The following is a 20,202-nucleotide window of genomic DNA, read 5'->3' as shown; positions in this document are numbered from 1 at the left end:
CTATCCGCTAAGGTAAACGCAATTTATGAATTATTAAAAATTTAGCGAGGCGTGGCAATGCGTTTGGTCAGTGCTTTAAAAAGTGTCAGATGTGATATGTGAAGGAAAACGAAAGGAAGATATAGTTCGTTCGGTTTAGGTTAAAAACAATTTATTGCCAAAGTAACAATATCACAAGTTCAGTTCAGACTGTTCAGCTCTTCGGCGATATACCACCGCTTGAATCGTTCGACGGCTCGTTCCCACGATCGCATACTCTTCAGGCAATTGTTCTTGTTGGCTGCGTTCGGTTCGAAGACCCGATCGATCTTTCTGATATCGATCAGTTCCTGTTTGCTGTGCCAGATGCCTACATTGAGGCCAGCCAGAAACATTGCTCCCAGTGCAGTAGAATCGGCCACTTCGCCTCGTTCAACGGGCAGCCCGGTCAGGTCGGCCAAGGTTTGACAGATGAAGTCGTTACGAGAAACTCCTCCGTCGACCTTGATGCGGGTGAAAGTGTAACGGGTTTCCTCCAAGGCACACACGTAAAGCAGCGCAATTCGGTATGTTAGACTTTCCAGAATCGCTCGAACCAAATGTTCTTTGCTGGTAGACGCTTTGATTCCTATGAAACCGGTGCCTGCGGTGTCATCACGAATCGGTGGCTAAAATTGATCAAGTTTAAATAATTGATGTTCTGAAACCGTTGCGCATCGGATGCGCAACACAGCGCCTTATGATCGACGTTAGGTCCGACGCATAATTTAGGTGATAAATCGATTTTCGCGACTAGAAAAGAGCGGTTCTCAACCGAATTGATAATATCCCACACCATTGTCATTTGATTTCTTAGAAAACTCGAAGAACATATCCCAAGTAACCAAAAGTTCAGATAAAAGGGTACTTTATAAGCTAAGCAGCTTGTTCGAGGTCGCTCATTAGCCTTCTAAGCAGCTTCATTTTTAAGTAATTTTGGAACTTGAAAGTTCACATAAGCACGCTGGATAGCCTTCTAAGCAGCTTCTGACAGAACTTTGACAAAATTCATGCAGAAACAAAAATGTGTTTTTCAGAATCACAACCCTGTTGGTGAGTTTGTGATTCACGTCTGGAAATTGCTTCTGATAATTATATTTTCACACATGTCGCTGCTATGTAGATTTGAACTGGATCCTTCTGCGTGATAGCCTGCCGACTTACCGCAGCGCTGCTGAAGACACTTGACAAAGTCAAGCTAACTTCCCTACTGTACAAATGTGCAAAACTAGCTGCCGACAGAAAATCGATTCAAGTCAGACTTTACCTGCTGTCCATTCAACCGCAGCTGTAGTACTGTGGTAGAGCGTAGGGTTCTCATGCAGCGACTATCGGTTCGAATCCGATGGGCGGCAATTTTTTTTTTGCTCGAGCCTAGTATTCATTGATTTGATAAATTCATATTTGTCTTTTATTCGTGTACGCTTAAATAGTTGTTTTCTGTAAAAGAAATAAATTTAATCTTCATTGAAACACAATGCTAATGAACTGAACTTCTATGAACTTGAAAGTTCCGACAAAGTTCCGACATAGCATCTTAAGCAGCTTTGAAGTTCCGCGAAGTTCAGATAAAGTTCTGAATGGAACTTTCTGGCTGCTTAAGAGGCTAACATTGAGCCTTGCCGGAACTTGTGACCGAAGTTCCAGCAAGGCTCATCGTTAGCCTCTTAAGCAACCAGAAAGTTCCGTTTGGAACTTTATCTGAACTTCGCGGAACTTGAAAGTGCATTTTGTCATGGGAAGCGGAACTTTTGGTTACTTGGGATATTTCTTAGTTTTTAAGATGTGGCTTTCGGAAAAAACGAATGGAAATCTAGAAATCAAATGACGATTGAGAAATTGACAAATCTGAAGAAAAAAACAGCTGCAAACTCCAATATTTGAGAAAGATCTGATACACATCTCGAAATGTCAGAGTAAGAGAATACACAATTATGGTTTTGATCTCACAATCGGACTTAAAGTCTGAAAATTCGCAAAAATACACTAAGAACAGCCACATAAAACAAAAAATGTGGCTTCGTGGTCGTGTCGTGTCGTGGCTAGTGTCACCAAGCATTTAATCGCATCGTGCTAGGAGCGCGGGTTCGATTCCCGCCGCAGCTGTCAGGAAAAGTTTTCGGCTGTGTCACTGGGCGTTGCATGCTAGTCCGTTGTCTAGTGTCGTGCTTCCTTCAAAGAGCGAATAGCTCACTGGAAGTACTAAACGTGTCCGTGTCTTTTTTTAAATGCTAAGTTATAAGATTCTGGGTTATTAATTTACTAAGATTACATACCCCAAGCCCGCTGAATGCTGGAATAAACGAAACTCCGTCTGAATCGGAAACGGATAGAGCCATGCTGGCACTGTCACGTGGATCCGTGAATAGTCCTATGCTCATAGCCCACTCAATGATGGATCCATTGTCATTGGAAGCTCCTTCCATGAGGTATACCAATTCGGTGCTGTCACAAGTGGCCATCTTATATCCCACCAAGGGATACAATCCGTGAACGGAAGCCAAGCACGTTGTGCCAGTGTTCACGTTTAAAAACGAACCCGTACCCATAGTTATCTTGACTTCACCTTTATCGAAACAGCAGTTTCCCCACAGCGAAGCAGATTGGTCGGAAATCTGAGGAATAATTAAAACAATTTACTGAATTCTTAAGGTAACATCCCGGAAATGCCCAGAAATAAGAATAATAAAACATACCGAAGTTCCGATTTTGATTGGACTGCCAAACAGCGATTCGTCAATGTACCCGAAATCATAGGAGTTATCAACTACCTTCGGCAAAAGTTCTTTCTGCAAGACAATTCAACCTGTAACACTCTATGACTGATACATACAAAAAACATCTCACAAACCTTAATATTGAACAGATTCAGTGCCCATCCAGCCCACTCCTGTCCAAAGGGGTCGTAGAAACCCGTCGAGGTACAGTTTGTAACATCTCCTATATGTTCCACTACTCGTGATTGGTCCAAGCCCTGTCGCAGCCGATACAGCAGCCAGGAATCGATCGTCCCATACAGCACATTGCCGTCCTTAACGTCCCGCTGAAGTTCGACATTGTTCTGCAGTACCCACGCTAGACGCATCGTAACCTGTGGATTCATCAGTTTGATGACACTCCCCGCTAGGAAGCGCTTGTTGCGGGTGAAGAAGTGCAGCAGTCTGGCACCCGTCTTCAGTGCTCTGAAATATACGAATGTTTTCATAAGGTTCACTACTGTATCAAGGTATACTGAATGTACCTCAGCTTGAAACTTCGATTCCACTGCTGAACGAGCTGGTCCGCACGGAGGTCTTTCCAGGTAATAAAGTTGTGGTACACATTTCCGGTCAGTTTGTTCCAACATGTGAACGTGTTCCGTTGCGTTGTTATACTCAGACAGGCGATTTGTTTGGCAGTGAGTTTAGCACCTGGAGATCGTGAGTAGGGGGAAAACGTTTTAATATTTGCTATCTTCTAATTCTAACATATAACGAGACAAGACGAAGCTGTGATTAACAATTTACATACAAATACAATATTCCCTGTAACTTTTATCTGTTTGAGTATTCTTTCTGTTTGAATTGCACGCGTTCGCTTAGCCATCAATCTAATGATTTGCATATCTACTAATGTAGACCAATTAAACTGTTGTGTGAAATTTCACAAACAAATGATAAATATTTGGATAAACAGAATAAATAAATACTTAAGAATAGCATCAGCATATATCTTCATTTATATCATTATACATATATTCATTATATCTAAGTTTATAACATAGATTTTTGTTCGGTTAATTTTGAAAATTCCTAAATTAAAAAAAATAGGCTCCATATATAGACATCAGTTTCCAAACCAAATAAAATATCATATGACTGTGCAAATCAGCGATTGATGTGCACTATGTTTAATGGTTCAATGGAAGATTTTTTTTTTCAAATTTGACATACAGAAATGAGAAGAACTTCTGGAAGAATGTAAACAGTTCGCAAAATAGCTTAAAGGTTCAATATACAGGGAATAGATAAAATGATCGGGATAGGCAAAATGTTCATTTTTCTAGAAATTTTCAAATAGCTGTAAATTTTTGAAAAGTGCTTCAAATATTCTCAAATTTACACTATAAGTTGATCAACTAGGGTATTGGTTCCTTTATTAAGCATGTGGCTCCCATTTTCATTTTACGAAAAACAAAGGATTGAAACGCTGTTTGTTTTGTTTCTTATTTTTGAATTTTTTGTTAGAAGTGAGCACCCTTGAAAACAAAAAGAACGGAATCAGTCGATGCCGTAATCGTTTGTTTTCGAATAGGATGAACATGGGAGCGTGAGGTTACTGATGGAACACATACCCTAGTTGTATATCAGTGGTCAACATTGGGAAACAAAGTTATATAGACTCTAGAAAAAGCTATAATGGATCACTAAAATAACTATAACGGCCGCTATGGAATGAACAGATAGCGCCACCGTAGTCCTGTGTTTGACATAACTCCGCTGCTGTCACAATGTTAATGTCCATATATGGTGGCGCCTTTGTTTACATGCGGTGAACGGTTGAAAAGTTGGCTTTATTGATCCATTATCCGATAGCTAACTTTGAGCTGTTATATCTCCGGGTTCAATGAACCGAATGCAATGAGATTTTACCATGACTTATATAATGAGCTGGGGTCTCATTATATAAGTTAGCCTAGTGGTTAAGGCCACTATCGCCAATCCGGAGACGGTGGGTTCGATTCCCGTTCTGGTCAGGAAAATTTTCTCGACACCCTGTGCATTTTTTTGTAGGGTAACTTATCACTGCGACCATTTCTCTGATCTATTGTGATACACGCCCCACTTTAATGTGTATCTCAATGCGGTAGGTCACTATGAGTAGAGACCCTCTGCACATGATTATCGGTATTTTCCCAGCAGTTGTTCAGAGGTCTCAGTTTTCTCATTGCAAAAACGACAAAGATGTTTTGTCGACTATTTTGATAAGCCTTAAGTGATATTTATTTTGATAAGCCTTAGGTGGTATTTAACAGTGGCCTGTTATTAGTCATGTACACAGGTCTTTCTTTGACAGAGCAAGACGTTTTTGTGTAACAGAAATATTTGGAGTAATAAACTTTTTGGATTGTCGTGCACCTAGGGTGTTATTCCAGTTGGTTATCATCATGATCTTTTCCCAGTTCCTGAATTCCATTTTTATGGAACATGGAGAGGTCCCACAAAAAGGCTCTGGCCCTAGTAGAGGTTTAGATGATCCCATTCTTGCAAGCTCATCTGCTTTTTCATTCCCATCTATTCCATGGTGACCAGGCACCCAGTAAATGTTAATGGAATTGTTAGCAGACAATTGTTGCAGCAAGAGGACACATTCCCATACCAACTTCGAAGTACAGTCATGACTCGCTGGTTGGGGGCTTAATAGTTGGGTGACTTTTTAGTTGGGGCCCCGTTAGTTGAGCTGTCAGCCAACTAAAAAGTACCTGGATGTCGTAATAGTCCATTTTACGAGCCGATTTTATGAATGAATTTTGACAGAAGGTAGCGTCCAATAACCCGTGAAAACCAATATCATCATCAACATTGTTGTCACTTCGTAAAATGGCTCATTCAATGTCAAACTGAAAATGACAACCAATCTGTAATTGCAAGGGGCGAGCTAATGAGTTTTTGGTTTCTTTAATTTTACTGATAATCGAAAAGAATTTCTATTTCATATTTCTTCAAAAAAAAAGAATATGTACAATTACTTCGAAACAAATGCAAAACATCGGTAATCTTTATTTTGTCGATCATTGAAAGCGTTTTGTGCTTGCTTTTGGTCCGGGTGGTTTCATAAACATCTATATTTTCACTTCACCGACTAAAAATGGGTGAAAATAAAATGTTTCTCGCATTGGCCATATATGTATCTTGCAAAACGTATAAATGTTGCTCTAAATGTGAAACAAATTGAAAAATTTTCCTTTTTGCTTTCAACCTAAACATGATTTAAAATAAACAATGCGCATGCCCCTTGTGCTGCTGTCACTTCACCCAACCAGCGAATCGAATTCGTTGGTTGGGTGCACTGCGAATCCGGCATTACCTTTTAGGGAATAAAAAGAACCCTTTTTTGCTAGTATATGAAACTGTCAAAATAAAGGGTACTTGTCAAATTTTGAAAATGGGTAAATTTTGCCCTTATCTTAATTCCAACCGAGTACTCTTCAATGAGTGAAAATTTTGTTGAGCATTTTCGAGGTGCATCCAATACTGATGTAAGTGATTTTACTGATTTTTGCGGGTAAGTAAAACAAAATATTCAACAGCGTTGTTAAGTCGCGAACTATTTAGTAAATTCTTTATTTCATTAGGATGTCGATGGCTCCGAGAGTGGCCTTCCTTTTGACCTCCACCTGGATCAAAGTTGGGCCCAGGATTCCTTCAAGCAGGCGCGGTCCGTGGTCCGACTGGCAAAGCCCACATGAATAAATAAACATTAAAAGGTAAAATAACAAAAAATAATAAAAAGTTTGCCAAAAAATATTTAAAGTTGTTTTTTATTTATTTATTTATTTAAAAGTTCAAAAATTTCATAAAGTCCCCATAAAATGAAAAAGAGGGTAAATTTTACTCTCTTCATAATTTAAAATCGTTCCAGAAAAAGAGTAAAAATCACACGTTGATTTGACGTACAAGCAGTTTACCCTTTAAAGAGTAAAGACCGTTTACTCTTTTTATGAGTTCACCTAGTTACTCTCGAAAAGGGTACTTTTTCACTCTTTAAAGAGTACTTTGATCTCTCAGTGTGGAGGTTGTGGCTCAACGAGCGGGTTCCGACTGTACATGTGTGTCGTGACCGGCCCAGCAATCTTACTGTTACGGCCATTTACAACGTGTGATCTCCGTTCCGAAAAGCGAGATCGGTTCTACCCGCTTCTCGTCTTCGGAACGGGTGATGCCACGATAATCTGCTGCTGCTGCGGCTGCACATCCGCGTCGTTCTGCCTCTGCGTTCGTCTATCAACTGACTGGTCCACGAGCAGCGCGTCATTTTGTTTTATTGATTTCGTTAACGTTTTCCCTCTCTTCGCTTTTAACGGCATTGGAAATGGAGTTCGTTTGTTTTGACTTTTGTGCCAACGATTAATAGTGGGCGCTCTCATTTTGATTTCGATCAAATAGTCGATATTATTATTTATTTTTCTTTTATCTATTTTGCTGTTCATACCACAATGTGTATGATTTCAAAGCTGCTAAAGCTGCCTGACTGTCCGAGAAAATGCATATGTTTGAATGTTTGTATTTTCTTTTTAAGCAAATAGTAGCGCATTCTAATATTCAGGGTGTCGACTCAATTTTGAAAATCAAATTGCCTGACTTTCCCTGACTTTCCAGTCTATTTCACTGAAAATTCCAGGTCTTGTAAATCTAGGCTCAATAATGTCTGCTAATGAGATAATATAAAACTCTCTGATTTTTCCTGGTTTTACTAAAAGTGGAAAAAAAATAAACATGCAAGGTTCACAAGATCTTTTTCAAGATATTGAAGGCATATTGACAGTTTTTCTTCAGAATTCTTTTTCCTGATACGCTGTGCTGGAAATAACTTTTGACATGTCTACCAATAGCTCCTTAATTTAGATTAAATCTATTTAGAAGACCAACTAAAAACTCTTAAAAATAACGCCAAAAATACAACTTGGATGTTCGATAGACATCATTAGAATGACATCTTGACTTTGTTTTATTAGTTAGAGCTACTCCAGATGTTCAGATATTGTGGCTGCCATTTAGTCGCAAATTTGAAAAATTTTAATTTGAAAAAAAATCTTTAAAATTTGATCTTGATTTCCGCCGAGCACGGTACGAAAATCTTTCATCAAAAACTCATCCAAAAGTCCTCTACGGATACGAGACATGGACCATGCTCGAGAAGGACCTGCAAGCACTCGGAGTTTTCGAGCGACGCGTGCTAAGGACGATCTTCGGCGGTGTGCAGGAGAACGGTGTGTGGCGGAGAAGAATGAACCACGAGCTCGCTGCACTTCACGGCGGACCCAGCATCCAGAAGGTGGCTAAAGCCGAAAGGATACGGTGGGCAGGGCATGTTGCAAGAATGCCGAAAAACAACCCTGCAAAGCTGGTGTTTGCAACTGATCCGGTTGGCACAAGAAGGCGTGGAGCGCAGAGAGCACGATGGGCGGACCAGGTGGAGCGTGACTTGGCGAGCATTGGGCGCGACCGAGGATGGAGAGCGGCAGCCACAAACCGAGTATTGTGGCGTACTATTGTTGATTATGTCTTGTCTTAATGATGTTGAACAAATAAATGTATGTATGTATCGATCAACATCCGTGGAGGATACACATTAGAATGTAAGAAAAAAATAAATAATTACTAAACAAAACAAAATTAAAACAAATACTGCTATTATTTTGAACATTTTAACATAGTATTTTACTTTTTTGCAAGTGCTTTGAAAAAATCCAAATTTTGCTATAACAAAATTGTAGTTCGCTGTCAAATTTTTGACTCAATAAGTCATAATAGAACGAAAATACAGAATGTTAAAATTTTGTATTTTGTATGAAAATTGTCTTTCACTGCTATTTTTATGAACAAAGTTATACGTCTACAGATATGTGTCTTACGAAATGGCTCTCCCACATTATTACATAAATCAATCATCTCCTACAATCAATAATAATTGATCCTTCAAGTTACATCACGGTCATCCCGTCGTCCTGTTGGCATCGTTGTACTATAATGGTAATGCAGGTATCTGTCATTGAACTGTCTTTTCATTTCGAGCTTCATTTCAATAACCTCATACGCGGACGCGGTGGACTTTCACTGGTCAACGCGACAGAAAAAAAGTGGCAGACATCGTAATTGCAGTTTTGCAAATGCATGTCTTATACGCGCATGAATGCATCCTTAAATGGAAATCAATCGTTTTTTTTGTCCAAAAAAGAACATGATTTTTTGTAGCACAATTTGAGCGACTTATTCAGTAATACCGAGGTCATTGTGGCCACATAATCTTACTTAATACATAGTACAAGATTATGAACAGGCGCTTGATAAGATATACATACGAACAGTAATCACAAAAAAATCTGATTTTAAAACTCGAGCTCGTCATCAAGCTCCCAACTGAAATTGGCCTCGAGCACACCTTATACAGATCATATGTCACATACCCACCCCTCGAGATGCACACTTGCAGTCATCATTAACTATTTATTCATGCATGGCACTGCACGCGGTTACTTACTTTTGATGGCATTTGCGATCGTACTGATCACGCTATCCCACAGTTGACTGGGAACGATCTCCACTTGTCCCGGCGCTGGATATACCAGCTCGACCTGTTCGAGAGATGCGATTACACAAATAGGGAAGAAAAAAATATCACTTCAGTAAGTGGACTTGATCAAATTGACTTAGCAGCACATCAAAACAATCAAGTTTAAATAGCATTCTATAGAGTTCTCACTTGCTCGAAGGCACTCCCGACGACGTCCAGTTTGCCGATATCGCGCTTCGCCGCGTAGATAAAACATCTTATCGTCGTGGTACCAATGTCCAACGATGCAATGTACCGCTCGGCTGATTCCATTTCGTTTCGTTTGTTATTATTTCCAGCCGAATGCAGTTTAGTCCAGAAGCGTGCAAGGAAAACGAGAGAGAAATCGCTAAACTGTACTCTACTACCAACTAGACTTGACTTAAGTGGAAATGGGCTTGACGGAAACCGTAGAATGCGCAGACAAATCACGCTACGCAACAATAAGTACAGACGCGACGAAAACGAAAACACTTAAATCGCAAAAAAAAAAACAAATTGACCGGCTTGGTGAAATTATTAAGTGCGCGAAATTGCTGCCGAATTCGATCGCCGGTTCGTTCGAGTGACGTCGTTCAACTGCGCGCGAGACTCTTGCGGTAAGCGATGATGACCACCACGGTACGGGTATCCCCAGCAGACTGCGTATCGGCGAGCGAGAGTACATCGTGCGCTATCGCCGGTTTCGAAATCTACATGTACACATGCGCTACTACATTTACTTGGTGTGGGATGTACGACACCCATGCGCTGCGCCGGTCCGGCTGTGTGTAGGTTCGTCCATAAAGTACGCTTCTGGTGGAAGAGGCTTCCTTGAGGGTATGATAAAACCTTGAATCGAGATCCTCAAAAAGATCAGTGACCTCATTTAGAAAAAAAAATGTAACGTCATGATTGGTCAATCATTATTCTTGTTACACGGGTACCATGTGTTCGAAAAGAGAAGTATATCACACACATGGCAAACTGATAAAAGAAATGCTAATTAAATTCATTCAAACGATTCAAACTTCAGTTCGATGTGTATTGGTACGTAGCGTAGGGTGCAGTGTAAGTTCACTATAAACAATTGTTTGGCGATCAGAAAGTAAGGGTTGCGAAATACCAAAATTTAAATAAATAACGAAAATTAATATTTTTCATAAAAAGCTCGTCAGTACCATCAAAATGTAAAATATCCGTAATTTATTTAATGAGGCACAAGGGTGCCCAGGCTTTACTTTAGCTGACAATTTTTGTGACTAATGGCCGGAACAAATCTCATTTTCTTCTTTTGTCATTTTGCTCGTTGACTCCTGTTGACTCGTCAAGGGGGGGTTGGGATGATAAATAATAAATGTATTCGATGAAAAAAAAAAAAAATTTTTTTTTTAACCAAACAATTAGGCAAAATCGTCAAACTCATCGGATTTCCCGCATAGTTGGCAACAAAAAGCATACTATCTGATATGCTGTCCGCAACCACTTGCTACCATTCCCGAACAATATGACATGATATCCAGCCTAACTTCAAATGGTAGTGTTAGTATATTGTAGTATACCACTTGGCAAATTGTAATGGGCTGTTTCACAATATGACGAATAGGCTGTTAAGTTAGGTTACAATAAAAAATCAGCTTTTTTCTCGAACAAAATTTTCGTAAAACAATAAGCCAAGGTGTTGACTTATTGTTCATTTTTTGCAGCGATAATTTCAAGACCTATTGTTGTAAAATTGTTGAACCATACATGGGCATCATGATGCCTGGTCTTATGGTATATTGTTCGTTTACAGTTGCAATGACAATATGTAATACGGTTCTCTTTCATTTGTTCTATTGACAGCGAAATAAGAAAACAAATAAAATTGCAGTAGTACACCAAGTTTTATTGATTCCTATCCTATTGGAAAAATCTATTTTTTTATAATAGTTTTTAACAAGACTTACATTGATGGCGTTGCATCTCTATCAAGTTTCCGAGGGGACCTCCGGCAGTCATAAACCACATATCCTGTGGCGACATATGCATTATTGAGTTGGTTATCCATCGGTTTGTACCCGTCGGTGAAATCCAGCTGGTGTTTCAGCATTTTCTTACTAGTATCCCCGGTCAGCGCCGCGTGCTGTTGCGAGAGCTCCTAGCGTGATCGGTACTCGTGGAGAACTTTTTTCCGGGAGGAGCTGAGGGGAGGTTGTTAATTTGACCGTTGATAAGCTGTGCGACCAACGGCAATAGCATTTACCGGATTTATCCTCCACGGATGACTTGACTAAACCGATCCTGCTGGCGGCCGTTGGAATGATGTTTCCAATTGTTCCGAATGGCAATCGTCGACACCATGAGAACATCCGTGAACATTGGTTATCTGTAGAAATATATATTACCATTATTATAGAATATTCATAGAAAATAATCTCACTACTCACCGGTCTAGTTCAAATAATAATTATTTGCCGAAATCTCCTCCCGACTCAACTGTTTTGTTTTTTTTTTCTTTTCAATTCCACTCAATTTCTCACCCGAGCTTATCGATATTCAAGCCGATACTCACACATAGCTTGTGCAACATTATGACAAATCATTCAGTTAACATTGAACAATAATTTTCTAGAATGTGTGCGTGACATCATGTTTGCTTCGCTTTCGATACGAACAATAATCAGTTATAATTGAGCTTTATGTCATAATGTTAATCCATGTGGAATTGTTGAGTAACTATTCCTTGGTGTTTACAGTTGAAAACTACCTTGCTTATGAAGCACAAACAACTGTAAATGAACTATGTGATATGCATCAACAATTTGATAAATGGTTGTAAAGGAGTTCTATATATTTTTGATAACGGTCATTATTAATGTTCGATAATAGGACACTTTTTACACATATGTTAACAACATGGCAAAAAAACAAGTATATGGTAGGAACAATATGTCAAGTTGTTTTTTTTTCTATGCGGGTTGTTAAGAAGTTTTCTGGATGACCCTAATTTCACTTTAAAATTTTTAAATTTATTGAATAATTTATTTGTGTCCCCCCTCAAAATATCGAATTCCGATCAAAAATTTCCGAGGGGGGGTTAAGGGTGGTGGGATGTGTGTGACATAACAGAAATTTGTGTCAGCCTTAGTAGATTGTTAAAGTTCAGTTTTTACGCTGGTCATCTAACAAAATTATTAACATAATCAAAACATGAGTAATGCGCCCGAAAATGGCACTGACCCATCTTGCCCCGCGACCCATCTTGCCCCACCCCGCCCTATATTCTTCTACTCAGTACTCAGTAAAAATTTGTCATTTCTGCGATGGTGTCCTGGTAAGGGCTCGTTCAAATATTACGTAACGCAAAGGGAGGAGTGAGGGGGTCTAGCACTGCGTTACGCTTCATACAAAATTTGAAAATTTCTCTAAAATTGTTAAATTTTTCGTTACGTAATATTTGAACGAACCCTAAGCTATATTTCTTGATTTCTTTCAAAATAAAAAGTTCTAATTCTCAATAGTGGTTTCTGCTTTTAGTGGTGTTGCATGTACGTACACGTTGCATTACACGAACACTACCTGAGTTACTGGTTGAAAATAATAAACAAAAATCAGCTGTTCCCGGCGAAATCAAATGGGCATATTTTCAACCAGTAGATTTGCATTAGTGTTCGTGACGCCGCGCTGCGAAACCACTATAAGAAAGCATACATTGAATCAAGGGGTTTCCAACTATATTGATTACCTGTCACTACTGAAAAAAAAATACTCTGATTACTCATTGATTACTGCGATATAGTAATATTACTATGATTACTTATTGATTACCAAGATTACTATTGATTACTCAAGATTACTACAGATTACTTCTGATTACCATGATTACTTGTGATTACCTTGATTACTTATGATTACTTATTGATTACCAAGATTACTATTGATTACTCATAATTAATACTGATTACTCAGATTACCTTTGATTATCATATGATTACGACTAATTACTCATGATTACTTTGTTCGATTATACCGTTAATTGGCTTCTTTACCGGTGTTGAGATATTTCGATATTCGGAATCTGCATGTCAAACTGAGCCGAAATCAAAATTTTCATGAATTTTGGAGCCCGAGAACCTATATAAAAATCAATTTGAAGTTTGTATGGGAGCGGTTAGTCGAATCGGCCCTCGCCGCTGTTTGTACTGGGTGGAGCTGTCAAACAGTTGCCCAGCTGTCAAAAGGTGATATTGTAAAATCTCTTTGAAATTGATTTTAGGTACCAAAATGAGGTTCTAAAAATCTGAAAAAAATCATAGTGGCTCAGAAAAAAATGCTCTTTCGTATGAATGGTTTTGAGCTGATGAATGGCATCTTCAACTTCCCTCAGCGTGGGAGTTTGTTCATTTCTGTCCTCCGCTACACTGGCGTCGTTGTTTCCTCCGTTGTTGTGGTCTCCCGTGTTGTAATAATGTTATGTAGCTTTTGGTTGACCCTTAGTTTGTAATTTGTCAACGCTCCCTTCCGGAGTCACGCACACTAGCAATCGGTCATAGCGAGACAGAATGTGTAGAGACTTTGTATCGTACGGACGCAGTGAATAAAGCTCTTGTTAATTTGTTAAACCGGTGTTTTCGTTCGTATTAAAACATGGTGTCAGAAGCAAAAGGCTTCTAGAAGTGTTTCCGGCGTCATTAAATCGCGGAAGTTGGAATCGAGGAGAAACACGAACTCGGGGAGTGAAAAATCATTTGCCTCGGTTCGAATAACGGTGTCCGTCGGCGTGTTCGAGAGTGATCCGGTCGGAGCCGGTGCGGCAGCCATATTTTTTCGCGTCTTGCCGAGTGTTTTCCCGGACGGTATCAAAATGAACAACGAACAGTTCGAGCGCTTCATGCAATTGCAGAACGGTGCATTGCGAGAAATTGTAAAATCGTTCCAGAATGTTCAAGTGCAGCAGCAACAGCAGCAGCCAGCTGGGCAGCAGCAAAATTTGCAAATGGCTGCCAATTCGACAGCTTCGTCTGTCCCGCTTCCTCCGCCGCTCGAGCTTAGTGGAGACATGGAGGAAAATTTTGAATTTTTTTCTACGAACTGGGAAAATTACGCGAGTGCTATGGGAATGGATGAGTGGCCCGTGGACCATGACAAGCAGAAAACCAGTATTTTGTTGTCGGTAATCGGTAGTGCGGCGCTCAAAAAGTATTTTAATTTTGGGTTAACGGATGCACAGCGGCTTTCCCCAGATGTGGCTGTGCAAGCTATAAAAGCGAAAGTAGTGCGCGAAAGAAACAAAATCGTGGATTGGTTCGAGTTTTTTTCGCTCATGCAGCAGCCTGTGGAATTGATCGATGACTAGGTATGTGGCGCGTTTGAAAAGTTTGGCCAAGTTGTTTAAATTCGGTGCACTTGAAGAAGATTTGATCGTGTACAAAATCGTTACCTCAAACAAATGGCAGAAATTGCGCGCGAAGATGCTGACGATGCCAAACTTGACGGAAGTGAAGGTCGTTGATCTATGTCGAGCAGAAGAAATCGCAGAAAAACATGCTAGTGCAATGGGGGCGTGCAGTGTTGAAGTGAACATGGTGAAGAAGAAGCATTTCAAATGCAAATACTGCGGTGATCGGCATGAATTTGCGAAGGGGGTTTGCCCGGCACTGGGAAAGAAGTGCAATGTTTATGGGGGCAAGAATCATTTCGCGAAAGTATGCAAGTTGGACCGAAAGCAAAAGGGCAAAAGCCGCAGAAAAGTGAAGAAAGTGCAAGAAGAAAGTTGTGACTCTGGCGATAAGGAAAGTGTGAACAGTGATAATGGTGAATCGGAGAGCAGCAGTGATGAAGCAGTAATTGGAAAAGTGTATGATTTTTCGGAATCTGGCGGAAATGTGCTGGCGGATGTGGAGCTGTTCATTGGCGGCAAATGGAAAATCGTGCAGTGCGAGTTGGACACCGGAGCCAACACCAGTCTGGTTGGCATTGACTGGATTAAAGGAATGGCCGGCTGTGATCAACTGCAGCTGTTGCCTTCAAAATTCCGACTGCAGAGCTTCGGTGGTGGAACCATACCGGTGCTAGGTGAAGTAAGGTTGCCATGTAAGAGGAGAAAGCGTAAGTACACACTCGCATTGCAAGTCGTTGATGTTCCCCATAAGCCGCTCTTATCCGCAAAAGTTTGCAAAACGCTGGGCTTCATTAAATTCTGTAACTCGGTTTCGATCACCTCACCACCTTCGGAGGAGCATCTTTTGAACGTGTATCGCATCAAAGCCCAGCAAATCGTTGACCAGCACAGCAATATCTTCGAGGGGTACGGTAAATTCCCTGGTGTTGTATCGTTGGAGGTGGATCCGGATGTCACACCGTCAATTCAGCAACCACGGCGGGTACCAATAGCAATGCGCGACAAGCTGAAAAAGGAACTAAGAAAGCTGGAACAAGATGGCCTTATCATCAAGGAGACTCAGCATACGGACTGGGTCAGTAATATCGTTTTAGTGAGGCGTGGCGGGATAGAGTCGGATTCCATTCGAATTTGTTTGGACCCGATTCCGCTGAACAAGGCTCTTAAGCGACCGAATTTGCAGTTTACCACGATCGACGAGATATTGCCGGAGCTCGGAAAAGCGAAAGTTTTTTCCACGGTGGATGCCAAGAAGGGTTTCTGGCATGTGGTTCTGGATCATCCCAGCAGTCTTCTCACTACATTTTGGACTCCCTTTGGAAGGTACCGCTGGACTCGCTTACCTTTTGGCATCGCGCCCGCACCTGAAATTTTTCAGATGAAACTTCAGGAAATGATTCAGGATCTCGAGGGCGTAGAATGCATTGCTGATGACATTTTGATTTTCGGAACTGGAGATAATCTACAGGAAGCTTTGGAAAGCCACAACGGCTGTCTGGAGAGGCTTCTCATACGTTTGGAGGAAAACAATGTGAAGCTCAACAGAAATAAACTGAAGCTGTGTATGACATCAGTGAAGTTCTACGGGCACGTACTGACTATACGAGGACTACAGCCAGACGAAAGCAAGGTGGAAACTATCAAAAACTATCCCCGACCCCAAGACAAGAAGGAACTTCAGCGATTCGTTGGGATGCTCAATTATCTTAGTCGTTTTATTCCGAATTTAAGCTCCAATTTTGCTGTTTTAAGACGACTGATCTCGGACAAGGAACCTTGGGTTTGGGAAAACAAGGAAGAAGAGGAGTTCGCTCGTATCAAATCTTTGGTAGCAGATACTCGTTCCTTGCAATATTATGATGTAACTCAACCACTGATCATCGAATGTGATGCGAGTTCCTTTGGTTTGGGCACAGCTGTCTTTCAGTCTCACGGTGTGATCGGATACGCTTCTCGCACTCTAACATCGACAGAAAGGAACTACGCACAAATAGAAAAGGAGCTGCTGGCTATTCTCTTCTCGTGTATTCTATTTGATCAACTTATTGTGGGTAATCCGAAGACGATTGTGAGGACGGATCATAAGCCTTTAGTAAACGTGTTTCCAGGGCCGGATCTAAGGGGGGGCCAGGGGGGCCCGGGCCCCGGGCCCTTACATTTTAGGGGCCCCCACAAAAACATTTTTTTATTACTAACATTAGCTTTATTTTTCATATTGCTCAAGTACTGTTCGAAAATAAGGAAAAACATTTTTGGTCATCTCTCCGAGGGGCCTCCACATCCGCTCGGGCCCCGGGCCCCCACAATCCTTAATCCGGGCCTGCGTGTTTCAAAAACCACTCTTGTCGGCTCCGAAGCGGTTGCAGCACATGCTGTTAAGCCTACAGCGCTACAATTTGGAGATTCAGTGCGTCAAAGGAAAGGAAAACATGGTAGCTGATGCCATCTCCCGAGCTCCACTGGATGAAGGCCGCCCTGAAGATCAGTTCAACAAGCGAAACATCTATCAAGTATTTCGACAGCTGGAAGATGTCAACCCGAGCAAGTTCCTCAAGATCACCGATGAGCGTTTGACAGAGGTCATACAGGAGACAGCGAAGGATCCATCGATGCAACAGATCATTCGTTACATTCGTGATGGTTGGCCTGTGTCAGCGGACAAAGTTCCGGACGGCGTAAAGGTATTCTTCAAGCATCGGGATGAACTCGGTCATCAGGATGGAATAGTTTTTCGCAATGATCGTGTTGTGGTTCCGTATCATCTGCGACGTAAACTGACTGAGAAAGTACATATCAGTCATAACGGAGTTGAAGGGACACTGAAGCTAGCTTGCGCCAACTTGTTCTGGCCAGGCATGACTACGCAGATCAAGGATGCTGTCGCCCGTTGTGAAGTGTGTGCTAAATATGCAGCCTCCCAGCCAGTTCCTCCAATGCAAAGCGTTGCCATACCTGTACACCCATTCCAACTCGTGTCTATGGACGTGTTTTTTGCGGACTACCAGGGAGAGAAGAGGAAGTTTTTAGTCACCGTGGATCACTATTCAGACTTTTTCGAGGTTGATCTTCTGAAGAGTCTGACTCCAAACAGTACCATCACCGTCTGCAAGAAAATTTTTTCTCGTCATGGGAAGCCACAGCTGGTAATCACAGACAATGGAACCAATTTCGTCAACAAAGAATGGAGACTGTTTGCTACTGAATGGGAGTTTCAGCATTCCACGTCAGCCCCCTATCATCAGCAAGCCAACGGAAAATCTGAGGCGGCGGTCAAAATTGCGAAAAGATTGCTGAAAAAGTCGGAAGAGTCTGGCGTGGATTTTTGGTATGCTCTATTACACTGGCGTAACATACCAAACAAAATCGGGTCTAGCCCTGCAGCCTGCCTATTCTCGCGTAGTACACGCTGTGGTCTGCCAACGTCTTTGGAGAACTTGATGCCGAAACCTGTTCAGAATGTACCCAACAGTATCGAAGATGCCCGGCGAAAGACCAAATTTCATTACGACAAAGCAGCAAGGAAGCTACCGGCTCTGGAAGCAGGTTCGCCGGTCTACGTACAGTTACATCCTGAAACGACAAAGCACTGGATTCCTGGCACGGTTACCAATAGGATGAATGACCGTTCTTATCTTGTTAACGTGGATGGAGCAGTTTATCGTCGCGATCTGGTCAATCTGAAGCCACGAAAAGAACCTGACATGCCTGTACAACCTTCGTCTTCAGCAAAACAATCAAACATTCCGGAGGACGTATCAACAGGAGTCGTTGTTGAAGTTCAGCCATCTGTTCCGGACGACGTCGTTGTGAATCAGCCTTCAACTGAAATGACCGAATTGCCGATCGGATTGGATTCCATGGAGATTCCAATGCAACAACCAACAAGAACACCAAGCAAGCCGGACTATCCGTCTCCAAGAGTACCGAAGAAGAATGACCGACCAAAAAGAGAAATACGTTTGCCTTCCAAGTTGAAAGACTATGACCTTAACTAATGTCGTTTTCGTTTTTGCGGTGGTGCTACACCGGTGCAGCACTTTTGCACCGAAAATGTTCGTTTTTGATTCTCGTGCTACACCGGTGTAGCACTTTTTCTGCACCGCTCATGATAGTGCAGCACTCAAAAAATCGGGAGTGTAGCAGGTGTACACCGCGTCCGCCAATCAGCGTTTGCAAAGTTGTCAATATTTTGGTTTTTATACACGCACACCAATGCAACTACACCAAAAACGTTCGTTTTTTCAGCGAAAAGTGCAGCACGAAACGGTGTAGCACCGTCGCAAAAACGAAAACGACATTAGTATCGTACGGACGCAGTGAATAAAGCTCTTGTTAATTTGTTAAACCGGTGTTTTCGTTCGTATTAAAACATCCCGTGCATACGTTCTCCACGCCTTTCAGGTGCTGATCGAAGTGCTGCTTCCACCTTTCGATCACCTCACGTCCGTCCGTCCTTATCCCTGCATATTTCGGCTTGCGGCACGAAGCCCTTGCGGAATGCGTTGAGCTTCTTTTAGAACTTCAGTGTTTCTTGGGAACGGCACAGCAGTTCCATTTCATCGCACTCCGCTTCTTCGAGGAGGTGCTTTTTCTTCCGAGAACTAATCATATTTATCTAATTAAGCTGCTGCAACACACGCGAGCTGAAAACAGTTTTCATCGTGATGGATGATATGCGGAGGTGCGTGATCAGTGGGTGCCGACAAGAGTGCAGCTTGAGGATCAACGTCCGGTTCTTCAACTTCATAATCAACGTTCACCAGACCGCACTCCGGAAGCACCGATGATGATAATGTTAACATAGACCCTGACCGCTACCTGGCGATGGTCCAACTGCGTCCAAAACTTCCCGTCATCAACAATGTACGGTGCCGGCCGAGATACCGGCGACCGCCACGGTTGAACTTTGCAATTGTTGCTGCACCCTTTCCACATGTTGGTCAAGAAATGGACTAAATTCTGTTTATTGTTAATAATGGTACAGGTTCTTGTGTTGAACCAAAAACAGATCATATTCACGGTAAACAGTGCCTGGGGGCTTGTTTGGACAAAACAGCTACCAGAATGGATTTTATCATCTCACCTGTTAATGCGAAGTCCTTATCCGTTGCCGTTGAACATCGCAATTGCATCCGCATTTCTCGTCCTTGATCAGCCGACAACCTGGCGGTTCATAACATTAAATAAAGGATTTGCACTATTTTTTACCGCTTCTAGACACAATTAAGAATGTTTTTGAGAATCAATGGCAATGATTTGACACTCATAATTTTGTTTTCACTATCGGACTGTCCAGAGCGCATGTCTGGCGTTCAGTTCCGCCGGCTGACGAGCGCGCGAAATTTTCCCGCTACGCGAGACAACACGTGTTTGCGTACAAAGGATTGCGCGCCACCAAGCGCGCTATCGTTTGCTCTCCGTCGTTCACTCACACTCTTAAAATATGCCTCTTAGCCAGGTCTGGCTTTATTTATATTGAACAACTTTTGCTTCTAAACTTGATACTAAAA

The 20,202-nt window shown here is 41.6% G+C and overlaps 1 protein-coding gene across 1 annotated transcript; it reads right to left on the bottom strand.

The window, feature by feature from the left end:
• Positions 1 to 129: 129 nt before the first annotated feature.
• On the bottom strand, positions 130 to 19,988 carry LOC115265421 (putative glycerol kinase 5). Its single transcript, XM_029870434.2, has 8 exons — positions 19,776 to 19,988; positions 9,481 to 9,593; positions 9,259 to 9,352; positions 3,260 to 3,428; positions 2,870 to 3,200; positions 2,715 to 2,807; positions 2,295 to 2,633; positions 130 to 647 (listed from the first exon to the last, which is right to left on the bottom strand). The coding sequence occupies exons 1-8, from the start codon at positions 19,828 to 19,830 to the stop codon at positions 180 to 182; spliced, it is 1,662 nt and encodes a 553-aa protein (XP_029726294.2). The 5' UTR covers positions 19,831 to 19,988; the 3' UTR covers positions 130 to 179.
• Between the last annotated feature and the right edge of the window lie 214 nt (positions 19,989 to 20,202).

This window comes from Aedes albopictus, chromosome 2 (genome assembly GCF_035046485.1).
Source record: "Aedes albopictus strain Foshan chromosome 2, AalbF5, whole genome shotgun sequence".
Classification (NCBI taxonomy): Eukaryota; Metazoa; Arthropoda; class Insecta; order Diptera; family Culicidae; genus Aedes; species Aedes albopictus.
The sequence above is the reverse complement of the archived record's forward strand: the minus strand, read 5'-3'. Positions and strand labels throughout refer to the sequence as shown.